Raw genomic sequence first — 11,466 nt, 5'->3', positions numbered from 1 at the left:
TGGGGAATAAATGTGAAAGACAGTATATTGGGGAAACAACGATCAAGGCAGAGTGCACTCCTCCCCACCCCTACCCCACAGTAACTTGATAATAGAAACACAGATCAACGTTTGAGTCAATTGCAGAGAAAATGTAATTAAAATTATGCACAGCTCTCAAAACAAAACTAGGCAACCCTTTTGGAAGTAGTGGCAAAACAGTAACCTCAAAAATCACAGGTGAGATAAATAGGCTCCAAGATATTCAATAATTTGCATCATTACATTTTAGAGCCAGAACGGAACCCACGTCTGACTCCAAGGCCCCATTCTTAAACATAAGCACCGTTAAATGTAAGCCCATGTTATTGCGCATAAGGTTTATCGTATTGGTCATGGAAATATGGGCAGTTTGAGAGGCAAATTCTAGCAGTGCACATTTAAGCAGACTCCAGGGAAGAGGGTTTCTGGTCTAAAAAAAACCACTTTGTGTTGTCACTGGCTAAATCTGCCCATTCAGTGAAGATGGGTCCTCCACGTAGCTGTCCAGCCAACCACAACCACTCAGATCACCATTCCCAACCCTCCATGCGCTGGTGACTGGGCTTCCCAAAGGCATGGCCCCAGGAGAGAGCCGGTAGATTGGAAACCATCCAGTCTCTTTTCATCAGGCAGCAAATTTGGTTTCAGGGGCTCCAGATCCTGGGAGATGGATTCATGACTTTTGGCTGGCTCACCAACACAATGCCGTCCTGTGAGGGTTAAGTAAGCAGCTGCCCTATAGTGGACATCAACTTCACTGTGAGCACCTTTAACATTCACTGCAAAGCTAGAAAACAGCTATGTGCCGCAGAGGAAGGTACATCTCATTCTGCAAGGCAGGAGGGGGAGGTCACAGAGGTAAGTCATAAAGGGGATGACAGCTGCCCAAGTTGCCCCCAGCCCCAGTACCTCCTCCAACATTACCTTGTCCTTCTTTTCGAGATCCTTTGGTCATCTGGAAGACTCTTGAAAGCTCAGCTCAAAGGCTAAGCCTTCTGAAATGTTTCCTAGCACCCTCTTTATCCTAAACACTTACGTTAGTGAATGTGAAACACTTCAGCATATCTATTTAAACATCTGGCTCTTTTACTAGTCCCCCCAAGTCTCTCCAAGACAGGGATGTCATCCCCCTTGTCTAGCACAGTGAGATGTTATCAGCTTGGACAGTGGGCTGGTAGAAAGATCAGCTGTTGTTTAAAATCTGTATAGCAGGTCCTGTCAACATTGTTTTATTATCTCCACTTTATAGATTAAGAAACTGATGCACAGAATACAAATAATTTGCTCAACTTCAGCAGCAAGAGTTGGGATTCAAGCACAAGTGTTTTTACTTTGAAGTTTCACCAAGAACTCTAGCACTGTCCAACAGAGCTTTCTGATGATGGAAATATTAAATACACGTACCGTCTTACATGGTAGGCATTAGTCACTGGTAGCTATTGAGCACTTGAAATGTTGCTGCTGGGAGTGAGGAAGTAAATCTCAACTTTACTTTGAATAATTTAAATATAAATAGCCACACATGGCTACTATCTTAGCACTGGTAGAAGCAGAAGTCTGGGATTTGAAGTCTACTCTCTTGCTCAATGGCTAGATTTGGGGAAAGTTGCTGCATCTCATAGAACTTCAGCTTCCCTAGCCATAAATGGGATTGTTACCCCTCTGAGGATGGCTTTTAGCCCAAATGAGCTCATTAGGTAGAAAGGACCAAAGCTCTTTACAGATAAAGAAAGCAGTTTTACAAGTGAGTGGTGTCTAGACTGCAATGGAGTTCTCTGAATTAGGGCCCTTGGCAGGGACGTCAGGGACCAATCATAAAGACCATCTCTGGTGGTGGCCGCAGGCCCAAGTACCAGCCTAAAAAGCCCCACCTCCCCTCCTTTCATATATGCACACAGAGCACAGACCTCATGCAGCCCCAAAAGGGCAAGAAGAGACTTTAATCAGGGGAGGGAGGAATAAGAAAAGGTACAGCGAGTATGGGAGCAGAGGAGCCAGAGCAGGTGAAAAGGCCCCAGCCTCACCTCTCCACCTTCAGCACAGGCACTGCACTGACAGACAAAATGAAACAGTGGCCCCTCTCAGCTGGGAGGGCCTGAAGCGGCCCCTGTGGCCAGAGGTTACCTGGCTTTCTTGCTCCAGCTCCTATGCATGGCTGCTGGCCACTGGTTCAGCCTCTGTCCCCAGTCATTGCTGGGTGACCATCTTTAGACAGAACTCAGGAAGCTGGCCACTGCTTCAACTGGCCCAAGAAGGCTTGAGGATAAGAGGGCAAAGAAGAGGAACTAGAGTCAGAAACCTTCCTCCCTCCCCATAATGGGGTGGCTTGGGGGAGGAATAGTAGTCGCCTTCTGGCTCCAGGCCCACCCAGACCCACAGCAATCAATCAGGTACAATCACTGGGACCAGTTACAGCCACTGAGGTGAAGATTGTTAAAAAAAAAAAAAAAAAAAAAGACAAAAAGATTACAGTCTCCTACAAGCACAGTTTAAGTTTCAAGACGTTAAAAAAAATCTGTCCCAGCCCAGGGGACTGAACATCAGAAGCCAGCCTGACCAGGCACGTGTGGCCTTGGGGCAGGTCCATTGCTGCTTTGTTGCCAGCTAGCAAGCACACCACCCCCCTCCCGCATCTAATGCCCACCCCAACCCAGTTCCCCTCCTCTGCTTCTGCTGCCGCTCCAAAAAGCAACTCCAGGACGACTTCGCAGAGACAGGAGATTCTGAGGGGGATGGTCATGAGATCCAGCCAGATGTTTAAAACTGTCAAGAGAACCAAGAGGTGGTGAACGATAGTTAGTGCTATATCCCGGCAGGCGTACTGTGGGGTAGGGGAGTTGGGGGAGGTGGGATGATCTGAGAGTTGCCATTCTGCTCAGATCTCTGAGGGGCAGGGCTGGGCTCCAGGACACCCCTGTGGGTATGCTCTTTCCTAATTCAGCAGTGATCTCTGGGGCACTGGCCCTAAACCCAGCACCAGGCAAGTCAGAGAAATTAAAGGTGGCATGGGCTTTTCCACAGCTTCCCTTGGCATGTCATAGAGGCTGCTAGCACTGTCATAGCACCTTGCTTGGTGAACGGAGGTTGCCTTCTTTAGAGATACAAGGGCTTGGAGACTTAAGAGCACTGAGTACTTTGTGTCGAGTTCTGTGTGGTCCAACCAGGATAGGTCCTTGAAACGTTTTTTGCCAAAGTGCCAAGAACAGACCAGGACATTTTACAGACCAGAGGTTATAGACCAACAAATGGCCTCGCCCAAAAATTAGTACTATTAGGCCCACACAATGTTTAAAAGAATATGAATTGGTGGCCAACTTTGAAAATATGAGATTGTGAATACAAACCCAGATTCTGGGGTTCCTTTGAAAAGCAGTAAGATGAAGCTGTGTGGTTGCGATCCTCTTCAGGTGAGGCATGTGCTCACTAAGCCCCCACACAACCCACTTCACTCATGTACATTACCTGCCGGACCCCTGCATGCACCTAGTGTGTGACCCCTCTCAGCCAGATGCTGAAGTACTATTCTTGATCTTTCAGTCTAAAACTTAATTCCAAGTCATGGTTCTCCCACTTACAGCTGAGGGACCTTGGGCAGGTGATTTCACCTCCAGAGCCCCAGTTCACTCATCTGTAAAATGGGGATTAACACCTGACTCAGATTGTTTAAGGTATTAAATGAAACATGTGAATGTACTTTTAGTTGTATAACTACAGAAATGTAATTATCACAAAAATGACTGATGAATGATCTAAATATTAAATTGGGACAAGAATTAATTTTCTTCACAGTTGAATCCAAAAGTCTCCTATTGGTGCTACAATCCATAGAACATTTACTCTGGTGCCAAATGATATGCTTTACATTTCCTCATTGTTCAACCACTCTGGAACAGTTCAGGTTAATTACTCAGTCTCATTTCGCCACTGAGGAAAACAGGCTTAGTTTGGTCCCATGCCCCATGTCTGGGTAGGCAGTGGAACCTGGACTCACACTCAGCCGGTGTGACTACACAGCCTGTGTGATCTCAGCAAGCACGCTACCCTGTGCGCACAGTACAGCTATGTACTTTGTACGCTGGCTGCCCTCGTGTAATTAAAGCCCAGGGGAAGCGGGTATAATTTCCATTTTTAGGAATCTGGGTTCCTGTGCTGGGTCTGTATGCACTGGTAGAAATAAACACTAAATCCACCATCTAGGGATCACAGTCAACTCTGAGTGGAACGTGTCAACAAACCAAAGATTGTTTGGAAGAAGAAAAATGAGAAGGCACGTTCTGAATATTTCAGCAAGAACAACTGTGTCATCAATTCATCAATGTTTACAATTCCTCCTCTTCAGAGGACTGCAGCCCTTTCAATTAGGAAGGCACAATCAATTGAAGTGGGATTCAGAGGACTTAGGCCAGGAAAGTGATGGAAAACAGGTTGAAGAAATCATGACTTTAAGCCTGAGAAACAGACTCTGAAGAAAAATATTTAGGTCTGTTTGAGAAGTGGAATTACACTATGATTAACTGTCCTATATTCCTAGAAAATTCACATGTAGATTTTATTTGTCTCACTTGGGTTTGAACTAGATATAGAGGAGGACGCTGTACATTTTGAGATGCAGAAATTAGCATCTAAGTCCCCATAAAAGCCCAAAGAGGCACCCCCAGACACCTAGTTATGGAAACTGCCTTGTAGCTCTCAAAGATGAAACTCGGGTCCTCCAGCCCTGAGGCATCTGGCTGATTTGCCACCCACCAGAGATCCTAGAGGCCTCAGGAAATAGTCACACATTGGCACCACTTTCCCGCCAAATGCTAAGTTCTCAACAGGACCCATGGCTCCTTCTACCTCTGGAAGGAAACCAGGAAGGCTCCTACTTACATTCTTGAGAAACTCCTCAGCCACAATTCGGGCACGGGCATTGACTGACAGTTTCATCTCACTGATCTCTTTGTCGATCTCCTCCATGAAGTGGATCACAAAGTCCACCAACTTGTGTTTATACATTTGCTCTGTGTGGAAGTTGGTGATGAGAAAACTGATATCATACCCCTAGGGAAGGAAAATAGCGGGGAGGAAAAGAAACAGAATATTAGCATCCCAAGGGGAACTTAGCTGGCTTTGTCCTCTGCATTCACTCAGTCACATGCTTCCAGCTGGCTGTGATCTTCTCTCAAGCCAACACACCTTTCAGTGAGCAGCCCACTTGCTCTGGTGGGTTGTCTATGTTGGTTGGATCCAATGAACTGAACCCAGTTGAGGGTTTTGTGTAAATAAGATGTCTTGGGAAGACTATCTGTGGCACAAATAGTTGCATTCATGAGTCAAGGGAAAGTGAATTGAAATCTTGTTACAGAAGAATCTAATCAAACAGGTAACATTTAGTATGGAGAGAAGAGATGCTGTGGAAGAAGGATGGAATGGAGTCTCTAATTATCAGATGGGCTGTGTGTGGAAGAGCAATTTTACTTATTCTGGGTGGCCTCAGAGTTTAGATCTATGACCAGGAGAAAGATTTTAGCTCAGAATGAGATACACCTAATGTATCTGACGATGGTATGTGCTGCTCTGTGTGGTAGTTGCTGGGTCATCGAGGATATCTGAAGTTAAGATGACAGGGTGTCTGTGGAGAGGACTCACAGTACAAAGTCAGCAACAACTAACCCAATGTCAACTGTATCCTTGAGACTATAAAATTAGCTGGTGGTAAAGCTCAGAAAGGATTTGACTTGATGTGTCCTTTCTGCTGCTAGACTATAGGCTCTGGAAAGATGAATGTGTCTGCTCTTTTTGGCCATTTCCATGGTTGAGGCAGACCTAACTTCTCCTAAGCTAATCCCCTTACTCTAGCTGGAATGAAGGCCAGCTGTTGAACTCAAGTAGTGGGTGGATGCCCTACAGCTGGAGAAGTAGCAATCCTGGTTCTAGAAACAAGTCCACGCCAGTGATAGTGGATTCAGTGATAGAATCATATGCATCACATGGTCTCACCTCTACTGGTTTCCTTCGAAGGATAAAGAAATTCTCTGCTCGCATCATCATGAAGCGCATGAACTTGTGGCATAAAATCTTCTCAATCTCATCAGCCTATTGAGAGCAAAGCAGAAATGTTGTTTCCCTAGAGCTGATAACCTAGACCAGCAGGTAGCCTGGTCTTCTGACCCAATATCTCCCAGGCTCAATGAAGGCAGTGGGCTTTGGTACTGGCAGCAATCACTGCCTAAACTTTGAATCATTGGCACTTGGTGGCCAACTGAAAGAGGGGTCTACAATATTAGAGCCTCTCCAACAGGGCATTATATTATCTCATCTTTGCCCATCCAGAGAGGTAATTCTGGTGAACCTGCGTCTTTTATCCTCTCCTTCCAGAGTCCTCACCTATATTCAAAGATGCCTCTTCCTTCTTATTTCACCAGTGCTACATTTTCCAGTCTGTGATATACCTCACCTAGGGTATCAGAGATAACCTTAGGTGGTCTCTACTTTAATAACACTGACCATCAAACAATTCCCAGTTTCTCCCTGCTGAACACTCAAGATTTCTAAAAGAAAAATTTGTATGCCCTGAATAGTCCCCAACACTTGGAAATCTCCTCTTAACAAAGACAGTGGGCCCCAGGGTCAGAGCTTTCTGTAGGCGACAGAATCATTGTTTTGTTTTCATTATGTTTATTTTTTAGAGTTCCCTCCTCGTGTCAAGTGATACTGTTTTTTTCATTCCTGTTTCTTTTAATGAAACTAACCCAGTTTAAAGAAACTTATTAAGTAAATAACTATCCAGGTAGTACATGTATATGGCAAAAATTATGATGGCAGAGGGAATGTCAGAGGAAACATAAGAAACTGCACTTTGTCTTTTACCCTAAATCTTACTTTCAGAGTTTATGACTATTAAATTGGTACTGGTACTATTTATTTTTCAGAACTAGACTTATTCCAGGGCAAGCCTAGAAGACGGAGTTGCTTGCTCTTTATTCTACCCATTTCCTGGGCACATTCAAGGAAATAGAGCCTGGTTTTCCATCCACCCTGATCTATCAGGTAGGGATGCCTGGCTTCCTGGAGAGGCAGGGGCTCTGTGGTGAGCTCACCTGTTTCACAGCAATGCTGACCCGGACGGAGTTGATGGACCCCTCAATCAGAACCTTTTCCTTCTCATTCCTGCTGATGGTCACAGGTTGTAACAGGAGCTCTTTGCTACTCCTGAAAACACAATGTCACAATGGCCACTGTACTAGAGAGGAACAGAATGTTCAGGGAAATCCCACAACAGGTCCTGGAATCACCATCTGAGACCATAGTCCAAGAAACAGGAGACTCACAAGTAGAGTGCTCTAAGATGGGGGCCAGTGAGAGTATTCTCTAATGCAGACAGCACAGGCTCTGGGGTCAGGGCAGAGAAGTTTTGCAACCCAGCCTCCTCTGTTTTTCTCCTTGGGAGGGTAACCCTACTGGAATCTCAATTTTCTCATCTGTAAAATGACTCATTCCTACTTTCCTGGCAAGGCCTGAGAGAGATTAAAGAGGGCCAATGTCCCATAGCTTTACAAATGACAGCTCTTAATTTAGTAAATATAGGCACACCCACATACCATTTAAGGAATGAGAAGAGAGAGGCTGCCTTAGAGAAAAGAACAAGCTAACACAGTTTGGCATGATTCACTTATTCGGCATTAAGACCCCTCTCAGCTCAGTTCCCATTTTGGTGCCTCTGGGTTCCTAGATCTATGTAATGGTAATTAACTGTGGTGGTGGTGTCTGTGAGCTGTTCTTATTAAAATGCCTAGTAGAAAACATATATGTTAATAACATAACACGACACACACTAACATCTTATTGTTTCTTTAAAATTTGAATGTATCACACAGCGTGGTAATACCACAGATCTCAGTTATATATATCTCCCAGATTAAACTTGAAAGGGTAAAAAGAACAACTTGTTTAGAAAACATAAACTAGGTAAGAAAATAAACCCAAAATGAAGAATTGCAGAATATTTATAGGAAATGAGAGGCCAGGCTAGTTGGGGGGGAAAATTCCTTGATCTTGCCCCGGCTGGTGAGGCGCAGTAGACTGAGCACCAGCCTGTGAACTGAAGGGTCACCGGTTCAATTCCCTGTCAGGGTGCGAGAGGCAGCTGGTCAGTGCTTCTCTTGCACATCGATGTCTCTCTCCCTCCCTTTCCCTCTATCTAAAAAAGAAATAAATCTTTTTAAAAAGTCCTTGATCTTTAAATTAGAAAAGAACAGAGACAGCATCTAACTATATTCTCCATCCTCTTCTTAAAACTCTGAGTGGGTTCAATAATTCCACAGGATATACTTCACGAACATCTTTAGTCTGAGAAGTCCTACCTTGTGCCAAGCAATCTTGGCTCCAGAGTAGTTTTCCCCCTGGGTTTTGTCCTGCCAACCCACTGACCCTATTTTCTGAACTCCAAATTGGGAACCATTGCTCATCTGGCAGCAAGACAAAATACATGAACTGCTGTCCTGACAACGCCAGAATGGAAGTTCATGGCATGTTCTGAGGCTCCCATCACCCCCACTCTGACCTTTTCCTTCCCTACCTGACTTCTACCTCCGGCTTGTTGTGTCGTTCCACAACCTGGGAAGAGAAGTTCTCCAGGCAGAGGGCAGCCTGCAGTGTGGCCCGCACGGCACTCAGGTAGGGGCGGAGAGTGGCAGTCTGTAGGAAAAACCCCAAGGGAGAATCAGAATCTATCTCACCAAACCAACTGGCCCCTTGCTCTAGCTACTCCAGAGCCAGGCAGTACTGAGGGTGACAGGCTCTCCAATGCCAAAGTAAACAGAACAGACGAGGCCTTCAAGATGCCTCCACTCTTAAGTCTGGACCAGTGGTACTCAACAGGGGAGCATTCTGCCTCCTAGGGGGCATTCAGCAATTTTGAGATTTTTCACTGACACTATCTGGGATGGGAATACTACTGGCATTGAAAAGATAGAGGCCAGGCATACCACTAAACATTCTACAATGCACAACAAAAAATTATTCAGCCCCATACAGTGCTGAGGTTGAGAAACTCCAGTCTAGAAGCATGTAGGTGAATAATTATCCTCAATCTATCTTCTGAAACAAAAAATGGGTAAGTTTACTATGTGCTAGGCATTGAGCTAGGTGCTGGAAATTCAAAGGTGATTAATACCATCTTTACAGGAGGGAAAGCTATGATATAAAGGATAACTGTGACAGATTTACAAGTTATCCCCTGTTCATATCTAACACATGTATATAGTGCCTTATTCATTTTCTGTTCAATGAATGAATGAATGAAAGTAATAATTTAAGCAAGGTTAGAATAACAAAACAGGGTATTAAGAGTTCTGAAGTAGTAATGAGTACAATGTTGCTATCTATAGGAAATATTTTAGATTCAGTAAATGATGCTCCAGTAGGCTGGAGATTCGCGGAGGATCTCATGCCAGGCTACTCAGTTTAGCTTTTCTTTTGTGGTGTAAGGAACTGCTGGGGCTTTCTTAGGGGGAAGTTATACAACTACAGCTGCATGAAGGCTCTGTGGAGAATGGGCTGGAGAGAGAAGTGAGACATAATGCAGTTATTCAAAGAGTACTAATGAAAGCCTGGACTGGGGCTGTGGAAGAGGCCAAGCAGAGAATATCACAGGGGTTACACTGACATAAGATGTAGATGATCGTGGAATAAAAACACGTTCCAACAAACAATGCCCATCAACACAATGAAATACTACTCAGCAATAAAAAGGAATATACTGACACACGCAACATGGATGAATTTCAAATGCATTATGGCAAGAAGCCACATTAAAAATCCTACATATTGAATAATTCCATTTATAACAATCTGGAAAAGGAAAAATTTTAAGGGGAAAGATCGGTGGTTGCCTGGGATGGGGTGGGACAGGGACTTGAGGGAACATTTTGAGGTGATAGAAATATTCTGTATCTTGATTGCAGCAGTGGTTACAAGATTGTGTTCATTAAAATTCATAGATGATAAACCTGAAAAGGCTGAATTTTCCACCCCACTCCCCCAGGCCTGCCCTTCCACAATTGAAACAGACATAGCCTCATGGAATAATCCAATAGACTTGCTTTTCAAAAGATCGAGAGGTATACACAGACAGTATAAGGAACAAAGGAGGACAAGCAAGTTTAGGGTAGAAGTGGAGTTTTGCTCTGGAGGCCTAACGTCAAGGTGTCTTCAAGACATCCAGGTAAATCTTGAAAAGGAGAGCTAGGAGGGCAAATTTAGGAGTCACCAGGATACACAAGGTCATCAAAGCCAACAGACTAAATGATTACCACTTAATAACTCCCAGGGATGCCCACATTTATCAAACTGGAGGATTTCCTGGGAGAAAGGGATCAGTAGCATCAGATATTATGTACTACAGGAACACAAACCGGTTGAGTTCTGGACAGAAAAGAGCGTGAGTGCAGGCAGCATAGAAGAGATCCTTCAGTACGGAAGAAGCAAGGCAGAGGGTAAGGAAAAGAGTGGCATGAGGAAGTATAGACGCTCCCCTTGGGAAACTATGGGGTCAAGCCGGCAGAGGAGAACAGAGCAATGTACTAAATGAAGTTCTGTTCTGGGTGGGAGGGTGGCCGTACTGCAAGCCTCGCGGCCCTACAACGGGCTCTGAGGCCTACTATGTGCTTGGGATGCACTATCCCGAACCTAAGAAGCACCACTTCCGACTTCCTCCAAGCAGCAGGAATATTCCCTACCTGTCCCGCGAGCCAGACCGTGAAGCCACTAGGCCTGCTTTTTACCAGGGCGTCACCCGCTTGCCCCTTCCTCACTTCGGCCCCTACTCCGCCCTCTTCCTCCCAGCCTCTTCGTGCCCCCAACCCTCCAGCATCCCTCGGCCCTGGGTCTTTCCGCTGCAAAGCTGTATCTCCCCCAGACCAATAGCGTTGCGGCAAAACAGGAACGAAGGGGAGCAGGGGTGGGGGGCGACCCTGGCCCCCGACCCCCAGCCCAGCACTCTCACCATCGCGGGCGCTGGCTGGGCCGGAAAGCGGAAGTGCGGAAGTGGCCAGGCTCGCGACGCCTGCCCTTTCGCGAGAAGCGCAGCCGCAGTCTCCGCCCGGACTTCCGGACGTTACCATCTGTGCTCCGAGTGGGGGAAGGGAAGCCTTGCAACACTTGGTCCTTTCGAAGTTTTCCCGCTGGGCTTCTCTTGATTATTTTAGACTCTTTAAGTTTCAAATAGGTACTCAAGATTATACCATTATCCATGCTGCTCTCGCTTTGGGCTTTGGCCTTCTTGACCTCTTCGCCGCTCTTTTTCCCTGTAGTTACACAATGGTGCAGCCCGGCCGCAGGTTGGGCACCATATTTGGACAGGGCGAGTCGGAGGAGACCTTCGTTCCTTCCGGTTCTGCGCCCCCATTCTTTTTCCGGGCCCCTCCTACCACCAGCCCCTGGGGCTCGACGGGTCTAACCGCC

At 45.7% G+C, this 11,466-nt stretch overlaps 1 protein-coding gene across 1 annotated transcript; it reads right to left on the bottom strand.

Moving 5' to 3' along the window:
* Positions 1-1,929: 1,929 nt before the first annotated feature.
* On the bottom strand, positions 1,930-11,091 carry ARPC4 (actin related protein 2/3 complex subunit 4). Its single transcript, XM_090284137.1, has 6 exons — positions 11,009-11,091; positions 8,582-8,700; positions 7,104-7,215; positions 6,004-6,099; positions 4,894-5,064; positions 1,930-2,784 (listed from the first exon to the last, which is right to left on the bottom strand). The coding sequence occupies exons 1-6, from the start codon at positions 11,009-11,011 to the stop codon at positions 2,779-2,781; spliced, it is 507 nt and encodes a 168-aa protein (XP_090140263.1). The 5' UTR covers positions 11,012-11,091; the 3' UTR covers positions 1,930-2,778.
* Positions 11,092-11,466: the final 375 nt, after the last annotated feature.

This window comes from Furipterus horrens, unplaced genomic scaffold (assembly GCF_987537825.1).
Source record: "Furipterus horrens unplaced genomic scaffold, mFurHor1.1.pri manual_scaffold_7, whole genome shotgun sequence".
NCBI classification, from domain to species: domain Eukaryota; kingdom Metazoa; phylum Chordata; class Mammalia; order Chiroptera; family Furipteridae; genus Furipterus; species Furipterus horrens.
The sequence above is the reverse complement of the archived record's forward strand: the minus strand, read 5'-3'. Positions and strand labels throughout refer to the sequence as shown.

Excerpts from the sequence above, each read along its gene's own strand:
- ARPC4 (XM_090284137.1), bottom strand. Across the intron at positions 6,100-7,103 it reads TCAGCATTGCTGTGAAACAG|GCTGATGAGATTGAGAAGAT; the intron begins GTGAGCTCACCA and ends TGCTCTCAATAG. Across the intron at positions 5,065-6,003 it reads TTCGAAGGAAACCAGTAGAG|GGGTATGATATCAGTTTTCT; the intron begins GTGAGACCATGT and ends TTCCTTCCCTAG.